The sequence below is a fragment of the Hyperolius riggenbachi genome, chromosome 2 (genome assembly GCF_040937935.1).
Source record: "Hyperolius riggenbachi isolate aHypRig1 chromosome 2, aHypRig1.pri, whole genome shotgun sequence".
Lineage (NCBI taxonomy): Eukaryota > Metazoa > Chordata > Amphibia > Anura > Hyperoliidae > Hyperolius > Hyperolius riggenbachi.
In genome coordinates, this window is record NC_090647.1 from 104,008,341 (window position 1) to 104,031,465 (window position 23,125).

Genomic DNA, 23,125 nt, shown 5'->3' on the forward strand with positions numbered 1-23,125 from the left:
ACTTCTTTGGTTGTCTCGGTTGGCGCGACTGCAGTCGGTCTCTTATACCGCCTCCTCCCTCTCCTCTGTCATCCACCCCTCCGCGTCCGTTCTGATTGATTGACGGATCTGAAAAACCCTCTTGTAAAGAGTTCTATATGCAGATGAGGGGTACGGCCATGGGGTCGAATGTGGCCCCGTCCTACGCAAATATTTATATGGGAGTTTATGAGGGAATGTTTGTTTATACAAATGAGCTGTTTCAGAAACATGCAATTCAATAGTTTCGTTACATTGATGATATATTTTGCGTGTGGGCGGGGCAGCATTCGACCCTCCTTGAGTTTGTTGACCAACTTATGCACAGGTGCCCAGACATTAAACTTACTGTTCATAGTTCTATGGAACAGGTTAGTTTTCTTGATACACTGGTGATACGCAGGGATCAGAAACTGGTTACGGATCTCTACACTAAGCCCACGGATGTAAATTCTCTTTTGCACTTTGGGAGTTTCCATCCGTGGGCCACTAGGAGATCCGTCCCAGTCGGACAATTTCAGAGAGTACACAGGATAGTGGATGATGACGAGGTTAGGACACGGTGGACACGGAGGATCAATGAGATGCAAGACAAATTCATTTGCAGAGGTTATGCAGAGGAAATAGTTAATGGGGCCAGATCTCGGGTCCAGGAGGGTAACATCGAGGAAAAGGGTCAACGCAGAGATGTCAGAGAGAGAATACCATTTGTAGCACGGTATAATACGCAGAGTGATCGTATAGCTAAAATTATTAAGAGGCATTGGTATTTACTCTCTGACAGCTTCCCAGATATACAACATTTTAAAAACCCTCCAGTTATCTCCTACAAAAAGGCACCCAATCTGCGAGACCAATTGGTCCGCGCTGATTGTGGTCCAAGAGGTCAGTCAAAATCCAATTGCAGAGGCACGTTTCCGTAATTGCGTTCATTGTAATTCAGTGAATTAGGGGTGACCAGATTGTACACCCCTACAGGGGTCTTAATTTCAAGATACATGATTGTTTTACATGCGACTTGAGTTATGTAGTGTATGCATTAAAATGTCCATGTGGACTGTTATTACGTCGGGCAGACCACACAAAAGATTAAAAACCGTTTCTCGTCGCATAAGCATGCGATTAGAGAATCTTTGACTGACCAAGCAGTAGCTTACCATTTTCATCAGGCTAAACACCATGTAAGCCAACTTAGGTATATGATTATTGAACAGGTTGGGCCCCTTAGGAGAGGAGGTGATAGAATCAAAAAGTTACTTTATAGGAAAGCATTTTGGATTAAAAAGCTGGACACAATGGAGCCGCGGGGTCTAAATAGAGAACTTGATTTATTGCCATTTATATAGTTTTTGTTCATCTGCTGCTCCATTGTGCCCAGCTTTGAACATGATGTCACATTGCGACATTGTGTTCACTACACTATGTATAGTGCCTATTATATGTTAACCTATGATGATCCCCTTTCCTTTTTGTATGCCATCATGTACATAAAGTTTATCTTATTTGCCTCTACTCCATCTCCTTTGCATGCCCTCTATCATCTATCATATTACAGGACTCTGTATCTCTGCATGCGGAGGTCTCCTCCCATTGTCTGCCGTTGCCGACACTCCCCCTGTTTACATCACACAGCACAGTGCGGTGGCTGCTCCGCCGCCTGCATCTGTGGCTGCTAGGGAGACACAATAGGCGGGGCTTAGCCCCCCTCGTCACGTCACACAGGCAAGTTCCCCATCAGGTCCGCCGGTGCTGCGGCCTGGTGGGAGGTGCTGCAGTGATGACCTGGCTCAGGGGGATGGCCGGACAGGGGGCGGACTCTGGTGAGGTGGGATAGGTGGGTGAACACCATGTTTGAACGCTCCAATAGCCAGAAACGTGAGTAGTTCCCCATCAGGTCCGCACAGGGCAGGACCAGGATGATTGGTTATATATTTGATAATGCTCCATGATTGGATATTCCTTGCTACTGCTGGGGGTATAAATAGAAGTATGTGGTCAGTATATGTTTGTTCATTCACAGCACAGCTTGACAAAGGGACAGCTGCCCTGAAACGTTGCTTTGACCGCTGTAATGTTTCTTACAAGAAAATAAAAGAGCAATTTACAAATGGATGGTGCCGGTCCTCTTGAGTTCTACTACTAAGTGGTGCCTTTCTGGGGGCATGCAGGGAGCTGTGGTTCTTTTGTAGGGGCATGCTTGGACTTGCAATGCCTGATGGGAGGCCTGTGGAAGCATGGGAGGGGGTCCACTAGAAGGACAGGGAATACTATGGAGGGACTGCCAGACAACAGCAGGGCAGCCCATCCAGCGGAAATCCAGACCAGCCAGCCAGCACAGAAGTCAGGTAACGCTGCCTAGTTATGTTTAAGTAACACTGCCTATTTATGTGATAAGCTGCATTTTAGTTTTTTAAATTTTTTTTTGCATTAATGGAGGAGGGGCCTTCATCCAACATTTTTCTGGGCAGGCCTACTTACACTGCTGTTAAGTTCATGTAAATTTGGCTCCACCCATGACCACACCCACATTCTGGTGTGTATGTGGCCACACCCATTTTTTGGCTGGAGTGCCCCGGATCTCTTAGGATCCTAGCAACGCCACTGTGTGGCAGTGGTGGCTAATATGCTGGGGAGGGAGGAGGGACACATCTTACTACTATACTGGGGAATGGGGCACATCTGGTTACTTGACTAGTACACTGGGGGATGATGGGGCACATCTGGCTACTATACTGGGGGGAGGGAGGGGGTTCACATCTAACTACTATACTTGGGTGGGGGTATATCTGGCTACTACACTTGGGGGGGGGGAGGGAAGGGGGCACATCTGGGTACTATACAGGGGTCACATCAGGATATTATACTGAGGAGGCAGCCAATACTAGAAGCACATTTGCTACGTATACTGGCGTGGGCGTGGTTCGGGGATGTACTTTGGAGTCTCTGCCTCTAGTGCTGGAGAACCTTGTACCGGCCCTGCTGTACAGTAATCAGTGGTGCCCAACCGCAGGACATTCCTCCTGACCCCTCCTACGTGTGCTCAGTGAATGTACAGGATAGGCACTATTCCAGCACCTGTCTAGCTTTGCCCTAAATAACTTACCACCTGAATGTTTTTATATTATCCTTGTGCACAGTAGTAGTGATAACCATGGTTTTCTTTTCCAATTTGCAGACATGTCCACACTGTAAAAAGAGAGGAGCTACTGTTGGCTGTGAAGTACCAGAATGCAGGAGATCATATCATTATCCCTGTGTAAAGAAAGCTAAGGGTGTATACGTTGAAAGGCAAAATACATTTGGGTAAGTAATGCTTATATTTTTCCACGTTCTCATAAAAATCTTTTATGCAAATCCAGGCATCTCTTTGTCTATTTTTTTATCACGACTCTGCACGGAGATATCTTGGCCAGTCGGGGCTTACAGCGCATGCGTAGTCCAGCCGCGCGCCCACCCCGCTGCGCTGCCATCCCCAGGAGCTTTCTGCGGCTGCACAGTACTACTGCACGGTCAGAGAACTCTCCTGACCGTGAGAACGAGACAGAGGAGCAATGTGCACTGGCGGAAGATACCAGGACCTTTTACAGAAGATTGAGGATGTGGAGGACAGAGAAGAGAGAGCGATCAGGCTGGAGGGGGCTGGAGGAAGCTCCAGGTATGTATGATTTTTTTAAAAATATTTATCTCTGGTATACTTTAAGCGCATCACAATTACAAGACAGTCCCAATACAGCCACAAGTCTTAAAAATACAGTCCTCAACTGCTTCAGGGGTACTTTGCCACCACCAGGACACCCATCAGGGCACAAACTCACCACATAGGGTGTAACCACTGCTAGATTGGTGATGCACTCAAATGCCTAGACTCATCCACACATCAGGGTCCAGGTTCCAACTTCCCAGCTGACTCTCAGCAATGCTCAATAAACCTCAAATCAGAGTAAAATACTCTCATTGGGCATGATTCACTAAACCGGGATAACTCATAGCACGGCCGCGCTAGTGTTTTCGTGCGCAATCGCGAATTTTCACGATTGCGTGTGAAAATTTGTGATTGCGCGTAAAAATTCACGATTGCGTGTGAAAACGCGCGCAAAAACGCTAGCTCGGCCATGCTATGAGTTATCACAGTTTAGTTAATCAAGCCCATAGTGTTACACTGTTTAAAAACCTTTATTATAAAATGTACTCTCATGCTCCCAGTTCAAAGTTGCTACGGGCTCTCCCCCGCTGCCTCCACGATGATCCAGCATATAGCATATCCCTCTACCTCAGCCCTGGCTTCTTTCACTCACTGGCTTCGACCAGCCGCTACACACACACGTCAACTTCCTTCCTGATCCTCCTAGGCTCCACCTGACATTTTTCATCACTGCCTCATGACTCATTAGGGACATGCACCATGTCCACTTGCTTGGCAGTTGGAAAAAAAAGCTGTTATTTCCCATAATGCAATGAGGTTCACAGACAGCAAACTGTCAGTCAGGACTATAGTGATGACATTACTCTATGGGAAGAATTTCACCACAATATCAGTCATACAGACGCCCCCCCCCCCCAACCGCCCTACCGTGATCTATTCAGGAAAAGGTAAATATTTCTTGTGGAAAAGGCATCAGCTACTGATTGGGATGAAGTTCAATAGTTCAATCCTTAGATACAGTTTTTTTTAATCACTTGAGGACCGCGGTGTTACACCCCCCCCCCCCCCCCTCCTCCCCAGTGACCACGCCATTTTCCCCTAATTGGGCCAGTTCAGCTTTAGGGCCTCGCTGCATAGCCGTCCAACTCAGCACACAAGTGATCCCCCCCCCCTTTTCTCCCCACCTACAGAGCTTTTTGTTGGTGGGGTCAGATCGCCCCCAGGATTATTTTTTATAAATATTTATTTTATTATTTTTTTTTATAAAATTTCCCTATTTTTTAATGAATTTAATATCCCTCCCTCCCCCCGTCAGCCTATCACAGCGATTGGCTGTGATATGCTTCAGCCTATCACAGCATATCACAGCAGATTGCTCCTGTGTCCCCCAGGGGGACAGCCGTGTACATCGCTGTACAGTCCTATTAGACGGCAATAGTCTCCGAGCAGTGATCGGCGCTGGGAGACTGAAGGCGGAGCTCTGTAATTCCAGCGGCGATGTGCGCATCGGCACGCCCGATCCCCTGCTATCCCCGCCCTCAGCCATTCATGCCAATGGGCGTGGAGTGGTCCTGGGGCTGCCGACGCGTTTACGCAATTGGTGTGGAGCGGTCGGCAGGGCGTTAAGTTATCACCTCTGTAGTTATTTTCACATGCATTAGATAGGGAGAGGATGAGCACACGCAGGCACGATGTAGCTCCACCTCTCTTGCTGCCAAGGTGATTACAGCTAGCAATAGCATGTGTAGGACAGCCAGGTTAGGAGAGAGAGGAGCTGTGGCTGTATGTGTGTGGCTGGGTCTGTGTGAATGATTCGCCACGTTCCCGTGACAGAACGATGTCTTTACCCACTGAAATCACTGGTGCAAAATCCTCCAATACTTCCTGGTAGAGGCAGAGCTGATTGCAGTTGCTCTGCCTCCAGTGCAGTTAATCACCACTTTTGGCCGCCTCTCCCCGCCCCTCTCATTGAAAGAAGACTGAAAGGGGCTGGGAGAGGCAGTGATCAGCGGAAATTGATTGGACTGGAGGCAGAGCTACAGCGCAAAGCTCTACCTCCTTCAGGCAGCAAAATCCATGACCTAGAAAGTTGTGGAATTTTGCCCCGGGATAAAGACCTCGCTTCGCCGCGGGATGCGATGAATCATCTTTGCTCATAATGCTGAACAAGAGTGTTAAATAAAAAGAGGTAATTTTAATGGCTTCAGACTCTTTTATATATATATATATGAAAGACCAACACAAAGTGGTGTACACATGAGAAGTGGAACGAAAATCATACATGATTCCAAACATTTTTTACAAATAAATAACTGCAAAGTGGTGTGTGCATAATTATTTGGCCCCCTTTGATCTGAGTGCAGTCAGTTGCCTATAGACATTGCCTGATGAGTGTTAATGACTAAATAGAGTGCACCTATATGTAATATAATGTCAGTACAAATACAGCTGCTCTGTGAGGGCCTCAGAGGTTGTCTAAGAGAATATTGGGATCAACAACACCGTGAAGTCCAAAGAACACACAAGACAGGTCAGGGATCAAGTTATTGAGAAATTTAAAGCAGGCTTAGGCTACAAAAAGATTTCCAAAGCCTTGAACATCCTACGGAGCACTGTTCAAGCGATCATTCAGAAATAGAAGGAGTATGGCACAACTGTAAACCTACCAAGACAAGGCCGTCCACCTAAACTCAGAGGCCAAACAAGGAGAGCGCTGATCAGAAATGCAGTCAAGAGGCCCATGGTGACTCTGGACGAGCTGCAGAGATCTACAGCTCAGGTGGGAGACTCTGTCCATAGGACAACTATTAGTCATACACTGTACAAAGTTGGCCTTTATGGAAGAGTGGCAAGAAGAAAGGCATTGTTAACAGAAAGCATAAGAAGTCCCGTTTGCAGTTTGCCACAAGCCATGTGGGGGACACAGCAACCATGTGGAAGAAGGTGCTCTGGTCAGATGAGACCAAAATTGAACTTTTTGGCCAAAATGCAAAATGCTATGTGTGGCGGAAAACTAACACTGCACATCACTCTAAACACACCATCCCCACTGTCAAATATGGTGGTGGCAGCATCATGCTCTGTGGGTGCTTCTCTTCAGCAGGAACAGGGAATCTAGCCAGAGTTGATGGGAAGATGGATGGAGCCAAATACAGGGCAATCTTGGAAGAAAACCTCTTGGAGTCTGCAAAAGACTTGAGACTGGGGCAGAGGTTCACCTTCCAGCAGGACAACGACCCTAAACAATAAGCTAGGGCAACAATGGAATGGTTTAAAACAAAACATATCTATGTGCTAGAATGGCCCAGTCAAAGTTCAGATCTAAATCCAATCGAGAATCTGTGGCAAGATCTGAAAACTGCTGTTCACAAACGCTGTCCATCTAATCTGACTGAGCTGGAGCTGTTTTGCAAAGATGAATGGGCAAGGATTTCAGTCTCTAGATGTGCAAAGCTGGTAGAGACATACCCTAAAAGACTGGCAGCTGTAATTGCAGCAAAAGGTGGTTCTACAAAGTATTGACTCAGGGGGCCGAATAATTACGCACACCCCACTTTGCAGTTATTTATTTGTAAAAAAATGTTTGGAATGATGTATGATTTTCGATCCACTTCTCACTTGTACACCACTTTGTATTGGTCTTTCATGTGGAATGCCAATAAAATTGATGCATGTTTGTGGCAGTAATGTGACAAAAATGTGGAAAACTTCAAGGGGGCCAAATACTTTTGCAAGCCACTGTATATATATATATATATATATATATATATATATATATATATATATATATATATATATATATATATATATATATATATATATATATATATATATATATATATATATTATATATATATATATATACATATATATATATATACCGTATTTTTAGAAATATAAGACGCACCTAGATTTAGAGGGCAAAAAATCAAGGAAAAATGGTCTATGGTGCAGGGGCATCTTATGGACTTTAACACCCCCCCCCCCCCCCCCAATACTGTCTCTATCTAAGCTACACTGCCCATCTACACTAAATCCTGCCACACTACACTTCACTTACCCCTGCTGCCCCCACCAACTACACTTCACTTCACTGACCCCTGCTACCACCACCAACTACACTACACTACACTTCAATAACTAACCCCTGCAGCCAACCCAAATTACACTACACTTCACTAACTAAATCCTACAGCCAACCCAAACTACACTACACTTCACCCCTGCTGCATCTCACCTGATCCTGTCGCCGCGATCCTCTCCTCCTCCCTCTGACTGCCATCATCCGAGGGTCATTCAAGGGTTCCAGCAGCTGTCATCCGAGGGTCCCAGCTTTCCCATCCAGGATCCCTGCTCTTGAGTGTCCCAGCTTCCGGATCTTCTTCACTGTACCTGTAGTCTCATACTCAGACTGCAGCCATGTGGTAAGCACGCGCATCCTCTTCGTAGTTACAGTGCACCCTTCTGTGTGACGAGCGGCGCACATGCCCCGGGGTCACACATGACTTCAGGCGCACGTGCACTGCTCGTCACACAGAAGGGGGCACTGCAACTATGAAGTGAAGGATGTCGGCGGGGTGGCACCGCGTGTTTACCGCATGGCTGTAGCCTGCGTATGAGACTACAGTGAAGAAGATCCGGCGGCTGGGACACTCAAGAGCGGGGATCCTGGATGGGATGGCTGGGACCCTCAGATATATATATTACACCAGGGGTGCCCATTAGGTAGATCGCGATCTACCGGTAGATCGCAAAGGCCTTCATGGTAGATCCTGAAAACACTACATTTTCCATTCTGTATATACAAGTGTGCTCCTAAAATTGCACATGGGTAGATCATTTTAACTTGCTAATGTTCTAAAGTAGCTCACAAGGCGAAAAAGTGTGGGCACCTCTGTATTACACTCACTGTTGCATTTTTTTAAAATTATAGTACCCTGATTGCTTCTCATTCCAAGCCCCCTACTGCTTTTGAACTGGTACAGCCAGAATTGTGGAATTTATGCATGCCTAAGCAAGTAATTCTTTTAAAGAGTATAATAAATAGGTTTTACTTAAAAAATAAAACAAATCCATGGCTAGGCTTTCTAGTTAATGTGACCAGATGCTATTAGTCTTCAATCTCTAACCTTTGTTCTAAAATGTTTCAATGTATTACTTCTTTGATAAAGATGTATATATTTTTTACAGTGTCTATTGCTTTCAACATAAGGATAGAAAGGATAACCCTACTGCGCAAAGTAAGTCTGTGGCTTTGATTTGTACAGTGGGCTAAATTGTTACTTTTTTTTTAATTCTGAGACTACAATGAACAGTCACCAAACCTGATGCACAATTAGATGAAAAGGATGCGATTGCAGGAAAATTGATAAATGTCTGGAATTGCCCTTGGTTTGTTTATGATTTGCCCTTAAGACATGTGAGATGCACTGCTTTATACTGTATGTGTGTAACGATCGGTGTAACACAGAGAGGATCTGATTACCGGTGAACGGCAGTATCACCGGGAATACAGATATATACCAGATTATAGATGATCTGCAGTATCACCGATAATCCGATATACTAGCTAACCTCTGGACACCTGAGTAGAGTGTAGTGATTGGTGTAACAGTAAACTAGAGGACTAGGCCTCAGAGCAGTAAGGAGTACTGCTCAAATTCCTTCCGGAGGCCTGAACTCTCCTAGGAGGGAGGAGTCAGGCTGAAAGATGGAAGGACTGTCTGAGAATGACACTCAGGAAGAAGTGTCACTATCAAGACTGGGAACCGCCTCTAACAGTAAGGTCGGTTCTCGAGGTCTGGCAAGCCAGGTCGTTAACACACAGTCAGATAAGGTACAGATTCAGGAGACGGAGGCAGAGTCTAAAGTACAGGCTGGGTTCGGCAACAGGGTATCAGAAATATCGAGGTACAGGATCAGAAAGCAGAGGCGAAGTCTAAGGTTGAGCCGGGGTTCGGCAACAGAGTATCAGAAATAGCAAGGTGCAGGATCAGAGTTCAGAAGAATGGTCAGGCAGGCAAAAAGGGTCATAACAGATAATCACAATAAAACTAGTACTTAAAGCTATCAAACAGAATCTAGCTAAGTGTAGGATTACAGCTCCAGCTGGTCCCGGCACACTTTCGGATCTGACTCAGGTCTGAGTGCTACCATGTAATGATCGCAACGCCAGACAACGGGCAAGTGAACAGCCAGCAGTATATATACAAAAGGACTCTCCAGTACCTCCCCTAATTGCTGGACCAATGAGGATCGATGGAAATGTCAGCTGACCCGCTCAATCAGCTGACCTTCTGGCTGCCATATAGGGCCTGCCTCCCTGCGCGCGCGCGCGTCACTCAACCCTGGTGGACTATGAGTCCCAGCCACACCAGCACTGTCCCTGATGCCTGCCGCGGGAGCCGCCGCACTGCATGCGGCGGCTTCTCCGCGTTCACCGCTGTTTATGCAGCATGCGGCGGTTCCTCCACGCCGCGCCGCCATGCAGGACGCGGAAGCAGCCGCCTTGCTCTGAGAGCAAGCGGCTGCTTTTCCGTGCTTTCTCACAATGTGATGGGAAAGTCTAACTGTGAGATTAACTACTGCTGGTGTCAGGTTCTCACTATGCTGCTGATCTCATTCTTTGAGCCAATAAACATTTAACAGTCAGGAAAGTTTATTTACTCAATGTTGCGTTTTAAAAAAACAAAAAAAACAGAATTCCCCTCTATTCCTTATTCTTCCTCTAACCCACCAGTACCTAATGCTTATGAGAACCCACCACTTTATGATGCAGGCAATCAGCGCCAGATTTACAACTCAGAGGCCCTAAATTCCACCCCTAAACACAGGCCACACCCCCAAGTAAAAATGTACTGAACTCTAATCCCTTCCTTATGTAACTAACTGTCCTTACTGAATCTTATACTCTAATCACAGTCTCATATAATCCTTACTGACATTAGGCAAGAATTCGGTTGTAAGTGCCTGAGTTTAGTGATATGAGGAAGGGATTAGACCAGGCATGGGCAAACTTGGCCCTCCAGCTGTTAAGGAACTACAAGTCCCACAATGCATTGCAGGAGTCTGACAGCCACAGTAAAGGCAAATGCATTGTGGGACTTGTAGTTCTGTAACAGCTGGAGAGCCGAGTTTGCCCATGCCTGGATTAGACTGTAAGCTCCTGAGGTCATGGATCTGAGAAGGGGGGCTGCCTCTCCAACATAAGGCGCCTGCAGGCATGTGCCTACAGTGCCTTATGGAAAATCCGGCCCTGCAGGCATTCCTGGAAAGAGGACAGTTATGTGCCACCTGACTGCTTTGGTAAGGGATTAAGCTAGTAGTCACCACTTCTCAAGTGAATAAGTAAAGTCTTCTCTAGACCTCTTATTTATTCACCACGCAAAGATTATGTAAAAAAACAAACAAAAAACAAACAAAAAATAACAGCAACAAGAAGATACAAAACATGTTTATTTTTTGTTTTATACTGTATATACCGTATTTTTCGGAAAGATGATCCGGACTATAAGACGCACCTAGGTTTAGCGGACAAAAAACAGGCAAAAAAATAAATGCTTGGTTCCACATGTGCACATGCTTATCTCATCATGCCACATGTCAGATCAGGTATGCTTCTATTTGTTCTGAACCCTGAATGCATTTCAAACTTACGTATTAACTTCATGGCTTCCTGCATAGAATTTCTGGTGTCTTCCAAACTTAGTCTGCATAAAGCTCAGCAATATTGGTGTTGGGAATCCCTATGGACAATGCTCTCAGTGTGCAGTGTTTGAAGCAACCTGAAAAAAAAAGACTCTGGCCTAGTGCACACCAGAGCGGTTCTGCTGCGGTTTGCGATCCGCTTGCGGGTGCGGATCCGCTAGGGTAATGTATTTCAATGGGCTGGTGCACACCAGAGCGGGAGGCGTTTTGCAGAAACGCATACTCCCGGGCTGCTGCAGATTTTGGATTGCGGATGCGTTTCTGCCTCAATGTTAAAGGGACTCCGAGCTCAGCCAAAAAATGAAAGTTGTACTCACCTGGGGCTTTCTCCAGCCCAGTGCTGGTCGGGAGGTCCCACGACGGCGTCCTGGCTCCTCTCCATGTCCCCGCTCCGGAATGGCTGACCGGCCGCAGCCCGGGCGACACTCGGCCGAGTGTCGGGCTGCTCCTTCCGCGTATGACGCGGCTGACATCACACGCCGGCCACCTCGCGTCATCACGGCGGCCGGCGTGGCAGTACTGCGCATGCGCATTTAAAGCGCGCATGCGCCGTACTGTCACGCCGGCCGCCGTGATGACGCGAGGCGGCCGGCATGTGACGTCCGCCCCCGTCATACGCGGAAGGAGCAGCCCGACACTCGGCCGAGTGTCACCCGGGCTGCGGCCGGTCAGCCATTCCGGAGCGGGGACATGGAGAGGAGCCAGGACGCCGTCGTGGGACCTCCCGACCAGCACTGGGTACTTTACATTGAGGACGAAACACTTCCGAAATCCGCAAACGCGCAGCAGGAGGTGAAAAACTCAAACCGCCGGTGTGCACCATCCCATTGCAATACATTAGCCAAGCATTTTTCCAGGTGGATGCGGCCGGCGGATCGCTCCAAAAACCGCTCGGTGTGCACTGGGCCTAAGGCCTGGTGCACACCAAAAACCGCTAGCAGATCTGCAAAATGCTAGCAGATTTTGAAACGCTTTTTCTTCTTTTTCTGTAGCGTTTCAGCTAGCATTTTGCGGTTTTGTGAAGCGTTTTTGGTGTAGTAGATTTCATGTATTGTTACAGTAAAGCTGTTACTGAACAGCTACTGTAACAAAAAACGCCTGGCAAACCGCTCTAAAGTGCCGTTTTTCAGAGCTGTTTGCGGTTTTCCTATACTTAACATTGAGGCAGAAACGCATCCGCAATCCAAAATCTGCAGCAGCCCGGGAGTATGCGTTTCTGCAAAACGCCTCCCGCTCTGGTGTGCACCAGCCCATTGAAATACATTACCCAAGCGTGTCCGCAGCCGCAAGCGGATCGCAAACCGCAGCAGAACCGCTCTGGTGTGCACTAGGCCATAGAGCTCATTCACCTGGGGCATTTTGCGGTTTTTTTAAGTGCTGGCGATTTTAAAAAAAAATGCCCTAAAAACACTTGTGCAATGATTCTCTATGAGGCAGTTCACATCTGAGCAGTTAGTTTCTGATCCGCTCAACAAAGCGGTGCATGTACCCTTTTCGGGGTGAAAAGGAAGTGAAAAAACAAATCGCTCTGCAAAAGCGGTTTGAAAACGCGCTTAACACAAAATCGTAGCGCGCAGTGGAGCGCTGGGAGGGGGGGGGGGGGAAACTTCCAAAAAAATCGAAAATCGATTGCGTCAGCGATTTTAGATGTGAACAAAGCCTAAGATGCTCAACTAAGAAAGGGGAAGGCTCTGGATCCCATAGAGCCTTCCTGGTCCTCTCTCGGTCACCTCGTTTCCCCACTTTTCCCCATTCAAAATTGGTGCCTTCGGGACTCCTTGGAAGAATTCAAAAGCACTTGTTTCCCAAAGTGCTTCCATAGATGAGCACATCCTTACTGCATGTGTTCAAGCACAGACTTGTGCGTGCGCAGTATGGATCTCCTCGTCTTCTGAAGTACTCAGGGACATAAATACTTCTGAAAGCTGCCGGAGGAGGGCCAAAGATGTATTGAACCTGTAGGTCAAATAATTTCATGGGGGAGGGGGGAGTGGAGACGTGAGGAGATGCAGAGGACAGGAAAGGATCTATGGGAACCAGACCTTTCCCTATTTTAGGTGAGTCTACAGCAAGTTTTTTATCTCCTCGTTTAACCCCCTCCCGACTGCCTAACGCCAATTGGCACTGGGAGGGTGGCAGCCCTAGGACCGCCTAACACCAAAAGGCGTGAAGTCCTGGGGCGGGAGATTGCACATGCCGATGTGCATGCATCTCCGCTTGAATGATGGACCTCCGCTCTGCCAGTCTACCAGTGGGGATTGCCTATTTACATTGTACAGCGCTGTGATTTACAGCAGCGATGTACTGGGGACATCCGTGTCACTAGTCCAGTGTGACTTTAGTGGTGCCTATCTGGACAAGAATGCTCGTCCAGATAGGCTTAAGTGGTTAAAAGGGGCAGAGAGGATCAGGGAGTGGTTGAAATAGCCAGGATTGACTGGTGAAGAGGCAGAGCTACAGTAAAAAGCTCTGCCTATTCCTGGTAGCATAGTCTGCGACCTGGTGGGTCATGTAAACTAATTTTCGGTTTTCTGTATACAGGATTGCTCTTTATTCAGCAGGGAGATAGCAAAACACTTAGCAGGTAACTGCTGAAGAGAACTGCAGTCTAAAAAGGGGAAAAAACTGCCTCAGATTCTCTTTAAAGAGTAACTGTTAGCCCCCAAATTGAAATTTAAATCTCTATTGCAATGTTTTATTTAGTATTTAAGTGAGCCAAAAAGCCAATGCTGAACTTAAAAATCAATCTAATTTTTTTACTATGTAATCTTTTCCCCCAGCTCCGGACGCAAAGCCGCATATCAGATACTGCTTAGCATGCAGAGCATGCCTATGTCTGGCCGACCCCCCTCTCCCCCCAGGACCAGGTGCCAATATATTCTCCCCACCAAACAGCTGACCGCTCTGACACGGAGAGAGAGCGGGAGCACTTCCAGCGCCGCCACCGCAGAGCAGCCGCCGCCGTGCATCTCTCTCACATGTGAGAGAATCACATGTGACTCGGCGGCGGCTGCTCTGCGGTGGCGGCGCTGAAAGTGCTCCCGCTCTCTCTCCGTGTCAGAGCGGTCAGCTGTTTGGTGGGGAGAATATATTGGCACCTGGTCCTGGGGGGGAGAGGGGGGTCGGCCAGACATAGGCATGCTCTGCCATGCTAAGCAGTATCTGATATGCGGCTTTGCGTCCGGAGCTGGGGGAAAAGATTACATAGTAAAAAAATTAGATTGATTTTTAAGTTCAGCATTGGCTTTTTGGCTCACTTAAATACTAAATAAAACATTGCAATAGAGATTTAAATTTTAATTTGGGGGCTAACAGTTACTCTTTAAGGGCTCGTTCACACTAGAGGCGGTTTTTGGAATTTTTAAAGGGGTTCTTTTGCGAAAAAAGTAGGCAGTTAAAAAATGTGACAGATGACAGGTTTTGGGCCAGTCCATCTTTTTAAGGGGGTTCTCAGGGCTTTCTTTGTTTTCAACAGCATTTCCTGAACAACAGTTGCAAAATCTAAGTGACATAATAGTGTGCAAGTGATTAGGGAGGCCGGCTGGTATCTTGCTATTTTGGCAGTTAAACTGCTGTTCAGGAAATGCTGTTGAAAACAAAGAAAGCCCTAAGAATCCCCCTTAAAAACATGGACTGGCCCAAAACCTGTCATCTGTCACATTTTTTAACTGCCTACTTTTTTCGCGAAAGAACCCCTTTAAGCACAGGCTTAAATGTTTTGTTATGTTTTCCAATGAGATAGTTCTCATCGGGGCGTTCTGCTTGCTTAACGCTGACAAAAGCGCTGCATGTACCATTTTCAGGGTGATTTTCCCTGAATGGAAGGTATAGGAAAAACACAAAATGCTCACAAAATCACTTTGTGCAGCGATTCCGTTCGTGTTTTTAAGACTAAATACATTGTACTTATTCTTTTCTGGGTCAAAGAGTTCATTTCCTGACTTGCGTCAGGGAGTGAATTATTAAAAAAAAGTTTAGGAAAAGCGCATAGAAAAGCGCTTTTAACAAAAACACACCTCCCACCCAAGCTCCGGGAATCGCAAAAAAAATAAATCATGTCAAAAAACGCTTAACGCGAATGCTGACGTGATCAGAACGCAATGTGAACAAGGCCTTGTTCACACTACAAGAGCTTTTCTGAGCGCTTTGTGATTTTAAAAACTCTTGCTAATGTTATACTATGCGTGTGTACACACTGGTGATGTGATTTTGAAAAAATTCCCCATATTATAGCATTGCATTAGCAAGAGCTTTTCAAAATCACTATTGCTTAAAAAGCTCTTGTAGTGTGAACATGCATAAGGGTGGCTTAATATGATGTTAACTTCACAATTTGTTTTGGTTTTAAAAGGATTAACATGGAAAATGTATATTTACAACAAATATATGGGTTGTAGTTGTGTTGTAATGAAATGCATTCCCAAACTTTATACAATCATAGTGTCAAGATTTCTGTTTCAGTGTTTGTTTGTTTTTAAAAACCACACACTATTTAAATTAAGATTTGCCATAGTATGTTAATCGATGCACCAGGCAGTACAAGACCATTGGATAGTGGAAGCTGCAATAAATAACAGTTTGATTTCTAGTAGAAAGGTTTAGGTTCCATAAAGAAAAGTGGTGCATAGATTAGGATACCAATTGTTGAATATCAGAGTTGAGTGGCGTCCAGACATTTTGCTTAATGACTCTAAGTTAAAGGAAACCTGTAATGTCCCTCCCAAAAAAGAGTTTCACTTACCTGGGGCTTCTGCCAGCCCCCTGCAACCTCCCTGTGCCATCCCTGAACGATCCTCAGGTCTCGCAGCCGTGGCTGTGTGCATTCTCGTTCAAGATCTCCTCGCCGGCAGCATCCTGCACAGGCATAGTATGAGGTTTTCTCGTACTACGCCTGTGCAGCACACTCCCAGCAACGGGAGCGCACACGAGGACGTGGGCCACAGTGGCCGGCAGTAACCAAACTGAGCTACAGCAGGGGACCGGAGGATCGTTCAGAGACGGGGCGGGCACAGGTAGGCTGCGGAGGGCTGGCAGAAGCCCCAGGTTAGTAGAACTTTTTTTGGGGGGGGGACATTACAGGTTTCCTTTAAATTTTCAAACTGACATTTATTATTATTTTATGTCGATATAAATATAAGCCAAGGGATGAGCAGCACAAACCGAATTTTATGCAATACTATGCAAAGCATGCACGCAGCACTGGAGAACCCCAATCTCCATAAGAAATATATAAATACAGAGGGTGCTGCAGCACACAACAGGAAAATAGTGACAGGGGCTCTTGGTTACGCTTTAACACGTTTAAGCTCACCAACTGCGCCAAAGTGTCCCCGATCTGGTGAGTCCTACTCTAACCAGGCAAAAATGCTAGTTTTTATCAGCGTTCTAGTGGGAACCATGCCAAAAGCCCAGGGGTCAGCTAAATGGGAGAAATGAAATTAAAAACACCTTACCTTCTACTAGCTACTAACTGAACTATGAGCACCGCTCATTTATATGCTTAACTGTGCTAGAGATGGGCGTGGTTATGCACGCTCACAGGGGAAAATAATATAAGCCAAGGGATGAGCAGCACAAACCGAATTTTATGCAATACTATGCAAAGCATACACGCAGCACTGGAGAACACCAATCTCCATAAGAAATATATGTCAATATAAAGTCAGTAAAATGATATAGAGGTGAAAAAACACAATGTTGTATGTTTTAGCAGATCCTCCACATGATGGGAACCCTGGAATAGGTCTGCCTCCTGGAGCAGCACGACGTTCATCAAATAGGAAGAAAACACCAGTAAACACCATTTTAACTTTGGTCACGTTTGTTTTTCTTTTTAAAGGGAGTGTTAAGTGAAAAGTAATGTGGCCAGTTACTTACCTGGGGCTTCGTCTAGCCCCTGAAGTCCTTCTGGTACCTCATTGACATTTCATGCTGCTCCATTCCTTCACTGTCTGGCTCTGAAAGCTGGACAACTCAGCCAGTAACCAGCAACTGTGCTGCGCAGCTTCTTGATTGCACTTCTGTGGCTGGGAGCATTCTTATATGTCCCAAACAGTGGCGTAGCAATAGAGAATGCAGAGGTTACGATTGCACTGGGAACGCCAGGGAGGTTAATAAGGAACTCCAGTGAAAATAATGTAATAAAAGTGCTTTATTTTTACAATAATTATGATTAACCACTTTACCCCCAGCTGTACGGATTTCTCCATCCCTTTTTCCATCCTTTTACCACCAGGGATGGAGAAATCCGTACTTCCCGCGCTCCCGCCGCTGCCCGCACTCCCGCTCGCTCATGCGCGCACTCCCGCTCTCATGCACACCACCGCCCGCTCGCCCGGAGATCAATGAATGGGAAAAACCATTCCCGTTCGTTGATCTAAGCCCCGCAATGATCCGCTGCTTCTACGAGAAGCAGCACGATCATTGTGAAAAAAAAAACTTCCCCAGCCTCATAGCACTTCCTGCAAGCGTCCTCCCGGACGCTTGCAGGTCGTATAAACAAAACCTCACTGTGGCCATCTTGTGGCCAAATAGTAAAACTACACCCTAAAGCATTTTTCACATACAAATACATTAGTTTTACACAAAAAAAAAACTCATTACCTCCCACACCAATTTTTTTATTGTAATAAAAAAAAAATTACACTTAAAAAAAAATACATAAATAGTTACCTTAGGGACTGAAATGTTTAAATATTTATGTCAGGAGGGTACAACACTGTTTCTTTATAAACTATGGCCTTGTAATTAGGGATGGACGCAAAACTGAAAAAAATGCACCTTTATTGCCAAATAAAATATTGGCGCCAAACATTGTGATAGGGATATAATTTAAACGGTTTTATAACCGGGACAAATGGGCAAATACATTTCATGGGTTTTAATTACAGTAGCATGCATTATTTAAAAACTATAATGGCCGAAAACTGAAAAATAATAAATTTTTTCCTACATTTTTTCCTGTTTTCCCATTAAAACATATTTAGAATAAAATAATTCTTGGCAAAATGTCCCACCTAAAGAAAGCCTAATTGGTGGCGGAAAAAACAGGATATAGTTCATTTCATTGTAATAAGTAATGATAAAGTTATAGACGAATGAATGGAAGGAGCGCTGAAAGGTGAAAATTGCTCTTGTGCTCAAGGGGTAAAACCCCTCAGTGGTGAAGTGGTTAAATGATTTAGTCAGTGTTTGCCCATTGTAAAATCTTTCATCTCCCTGATTTACATTCTGACATTTATCATGTGGTGATATTTTTACTGCTGGCAGGGGATGTCACTGGAAGTAGCTGCTGCTTGCTTTTATTGGCAGTTGGAAACAGCAATAAACAGCTATTTCCCACAATGCAACGAGGTTCACAGACAGGAAACTGCCAGGACCATGGTCCTCACAGTTTCCTGTGGGGGGGGGGGGGGGTTCACCACAATATCAGCCATACAGAGTCTCCTGATGATCCGTTTTTGAAAAGGAAAAGGTTTCTCGTGCAAAAGGGGGTATCGGCTTCTGATTGGGATGAAGTTCAATTCTTGGTCACGGTTTCTCTTTTAAGAAACTGTTTTCTTACTCATATTACACCTCTCTGACACTGCAGCTGTCTATGGTAGATTTTGGGGCTCCGCCTCAATAGAGTGCCTGGGGCCCCATCTAGAAGTCGCATTGGAGCCCCAAGCTGAAGCTCCTAAGTTATGCCACTGGTCCCAAACAACCTTAGTATTGTGTCAGCAGCATCTAGGCTTGCTCTCCACCGATTAATCACGTGTAACCACGGTGGTTACTCGTGATTCAAATTAGCCCTAATTACTGCAGCTGAGCGGCTAGATGCGGCAGGGTCAATTACCCATAATGCCACTCTCCGCTCAGCATTTCAATGAGGTGCAAGCATCCGAATGGACGCATTGCCAGCCTCACTATGAAGAAGTGCTCGGACGCTTGCACCTCATTGAAATGCTGAGCGGAGAGCGGCATTTGGGGTAATTAACCCAACCGCATCTAGCCGCTCACCTGCGGTAATTAGAGCTAATTTGAATCACGAGTAACCACCGTGGTTACTCGTGATGAATCCGTGGAGAGCAATCCTGGCAGCATCCCTTACCATTCCAAACCAAACATTAGGAAGTTCTGCTATAACCTAGAAGCCAAATACCACCCCTTCTATTCATACCAGTGACAGCTCCCTGCCTAGTATTATTTATAGAGAAGGGGAAGGTGGAAAAGGATATCAATAATGAATGAATCAACTGTTACAGTTGGAATTTAGGGCAGAATATCATTCATAATGAGATCCATGTAACCACTGTTTATTTGCATGCTTTTAAGGAAGACGTTACAGGAAGACAGTGGTCTCCATTATCTCATGTTCCTTATTGCTACACATATCCAAGGTACTCAGCAGCTGCTGCTCAATAGCTTTCTGTTCTGTCTTTCTTGCACTTTGTAAACTATGCTCCTCCTACACTGATCTAGTGCAGTGTTAAGTATGCAGCATTGTTCTTGACTGAACTAGGAGAGTAATCATAATATGCTATGACCATGCTTACAGACAGTAAGAGAGAAAACCTTGTGGTTGCTGAGTGTTCACTAGATCAGGGGTGGGAGATGCTGACTAATAAGGCTCATTACGGCACTTCGGTAGTTGCTTTTACCAAATGGTGCCTTCAAAAATGTTTAAAGCCATCAAGGATGCCCTCATCCCCCCCCCCCCCCCCCCCCAAAAAAAAAGTTTGAGAACCACTGCGCTAGATGGCAGGAACAAGGTTCAATGGATAATTGGATAATGTTGGATGCCCTCTATCTGGAATCTACCGTTATCTTAAGAGGAGGTGTGTGAGAATACCTGGAAAATTGTTACGATTGTCTAGTCACTGCCCCTCTGCCATTCAGCCAGCACTGTGGATAAAATCCATGTACATATTGTAGCCATCAGGGCCCCATTGATTTTGACTTACTTGAGGGGTGGAGTACTTAATCTCCATTAATGGGCACAATCTATTACAAACGATTATAAAAAAAAAAGTCGTCCGATTTAAATTTTTTGTCTAATGAAAATTTGGATTTTCATCTCTGTTGGGATAGACAGGAAGCAAAGATTGGTTTGTTAATAATGGTGTAATGAACGATTTTACTTCCGATCAGAATTATCTGATCGATCGATTTTTCACTAGAAATTGGATCGTTAGTGGCCACCTTAAAGTTAAAGGCGGCCACTAACGATAGATTTGCAGCAAGTTCGACCATCAGATAGATTTCTATCAGATGTCTGTCAGGTCGAATCTGACAGGAATCTATCTGATGTGTGCCACACACTAGGAACAGATTTCAGAATGAAATCTATTGAAAATAAATCTAAATGCATTATTGTACCATTAGATCCAATGCAACTCTATGGGCCATCGATCTGCTGCCAGCAGCAGATCGGCCTAGATTTTCCATCCTGTCAGATAGATCAAGTCGATTAAAATCGGCTGCTAATCGATCAAAAACAAAAGTGAGGATGACAGAAAGCACACCGGATTGACAGAGGCCAGGATGACAGGATGACAGGTTGCAGACTGGACTGCCAGGGACTGCCAGCTACATTATGTATTAGTGAGCACTGCAGTCATCCTCAGGAGTAGAAATCTTCTTAGCTCTGGCTGCTATTCTTATCCTCAGTCGTCAAGTCAACATAAGTTACACATCTGCCTGCTCATCCTTCCTCTTAAAGGGCCACTACGGTGAAAATGATGCTGTTCTAATATCCATATTATCAGTTGTGTAATAGGGACAGCGTACTTTTCTCCATAGAGCTTGTTTTAGAAAAATATTTCCAAACACCATTTTTCATCCTCTGAACAGCTGGACTGCGTCAGAAAATCGCTGTTAGTGACAGGGTGTTTCCCTGTACTACACATGGGCCCATATGCAATTAACCTTTTCTCTTGAGTTTTCTCCTAGGTGATATTTTCACAACTTGTCAGAACGGTAAGGTAGTAGTTAGCACTACCAGGTCCCTTGTTCGAATCCCAGCCAGGGTACTACCTGCACAGAGTTTGTATGTTCTCCCCATATCTGCGTGAGTTTCCTCTAGGCACTCCAGTTTCCTCCCACATCCCAAAAAATATACAGATAAGTTCATTGGCTTCTCCCTAAAAAAATGGCCCTAGACTAAGATACATACACTACACAATACGTACATAGAGATAAGACTATGGTAGGATTGTGAGCCCCTCTGAGGGACAGCTAAGGGACAAGACAATATCTGTACAGCGCTGCGGAAGACGTCAGCGCTATATAAATACTACATAATAATGAAAAACCTTTTAAAGGAAAGGTTCAGGGAGGGTGGGCAAAAAATAAAAATCAAATTCCACTTACCTGGGGCTTCCTCCAGCCCGTGGCAGGCAGGAGGTGCCCTCGCCGCCGCTCCGCAGGCTCCCGGTGGTCTCCGGTGGCGCGCCCGACCTGGCCAGGCCGGCTGCCAGGTCGGGTTCTTCTGCGCTCCAAAGCCCGGAACTTCTGCGTCCCACGCCGGCGCTCTGACGTCATCGGACGTCCTCCGTGCTCTACTGCGCATGCGGTACCGGGAGCCTGCGGAGCGGCGGCGAGGGCACCTCCTGCCTACCACGGGCTGGAGGAAGCCCCAGGTAAGTGGAATTTGATTTTTATTTTTTACCCACCCTCCCTGAACCTTTCCTTTAAGCCGCCAGCAAGCAAGAAAATGCTCAAAATAAATTTGGTAGTACTTTTTCACCAACTTTTGGGTATTTTTTCAATTGTAAAATGCTGAGTTATTTAGTTTAAAGAGAAGATGAAAATTATCTCTTAGTAGAATCAATCACTGTGCCCCCCACTGTGCAAAACCTGCAACGGGGGGAGGAATTTACCATGAAGGCGTGAGGACGTGAGCTCGTGCTCTCCCGGCTCGGCGTTCAATGTGAGGCAAAACACTGGAGTAATCCGGAACACCCTCATTGAGGTCACCCTGTATCCCCTTGCCGCTGAGCAGACGTCCTGCGGGGTGATAGAGAGGCAGCAGCATAGCGCTGGGGAAACCTGAGATGGAAGAGCCGGTTTGGAGGCCTGACTTTACCGTTTGTGACGGTGGTAGCAGGATTCGAAGCCATCGGAAGTTGATTGAGAGGCCAGGGAGTGCGGCGACCCGGCGTGTCTTTTGAAGCCACGAGTGAGCGGTCTGGCTGCCTAGTGAGAGTCACGCTGTCACCCTGCTGGATTCCTGAGTGGATAAGGGAAAGGTGTGACTCCCAGATTGCGTGTTGAGGTGAGAGAGGCACGCTTTGGGGAACTGTGAGTGCTCTACCACCCCAATAAAGTAACAGCCTAAAAAAGACGCAGGGTGAGAAGGAGACATTCAAACTCAAGAGCAAGGAGGGAAACAGAGCCTGCCCTTGGAGACAGTGAGTAGCCACAGTAAGTGGTGTGACATAAAGATGGTGAAAGACAAAGATAAGGGGAAGAATCAACCCAAGGAAGGTGAAACCCCGACCCAGCAACCAGTTAACAAGTACTTTGAAGCAGCAAATAGAACCCCTAAAGATGGGAGAGGCCAGATGGATAGCACCCTTCCACTATCTAATGAAAGCTCCCCTGGATCCGAGGCAAGTCAGGGTGGGAGCTTGGAGGAAATATGGAGGTGCCTCAGGAGTTTACCGACAAGACAAGACCTGGAGACGCAAACAGAAAGAATAGTGGCATCTATGAAGATCGAGATAGCAGAGGTGAAAGAGGGTCCGGCTAGCTTACAGGAAAAAACAGGTGGGA

The 23,125-nt window shown here is 46.0% G+C and overlaps 1 protein-coding gene and 1 long non-coding RNA gene across 10 annotated transcripts in view; one reads left to right on the forward strand and one right to left on the reverse strand.

The window, feature by feature from the left end:
* Positions 1 to 23,125, forward strand: part of PHF11 (PHD finger protein 11) — a 208,515-nt gene that overhangs the window by 8,102 nt on the left and 177,288 nt on the right. For 8 of the 9 annotated variants that reach the window (XM_068267137.1, XM_068267142.1, XM_068267145.1 and 5 more), the window contains exons 3-5: positions 3,194 to 3,321; positions 8,852 to 8,901; positions 17,079 to 17,161. In XM_068267137.1, coding sequence (XP_068123238.1) covers positions 3,194 to 3,321; positions 8,852 to 8,901; positions 17,079 to 17,161 — 261 coding nt within the window. The remainder of the gene's footprint in view (positions 1 to 3,193; positions 3,322 to 8,851; positions 8,902 to 17,078; positions 17,162 to 23,125) is intronic. The other variant, XM_068267138.1, reaches the window with a different exon arrangement.
* LOC137545670 (uncharacterized) overlaps positions 1 to 23,125 on the reverse strand; it is a 45,078-nt gene that overhangs the window by 5,346 nt on the left and 16,607 nt on the right. Inside the window, exon 2 of the long non-coding RNA XR_011026074.1 lies at positions 3,122 to 3,204. This is a non-coding gene — a long non-coding RNA (uncharacterized lncRNA). The remainder of the gene's footprint in view (positions 1 to 3,121; positions 3,205 to 23,125) is intronic.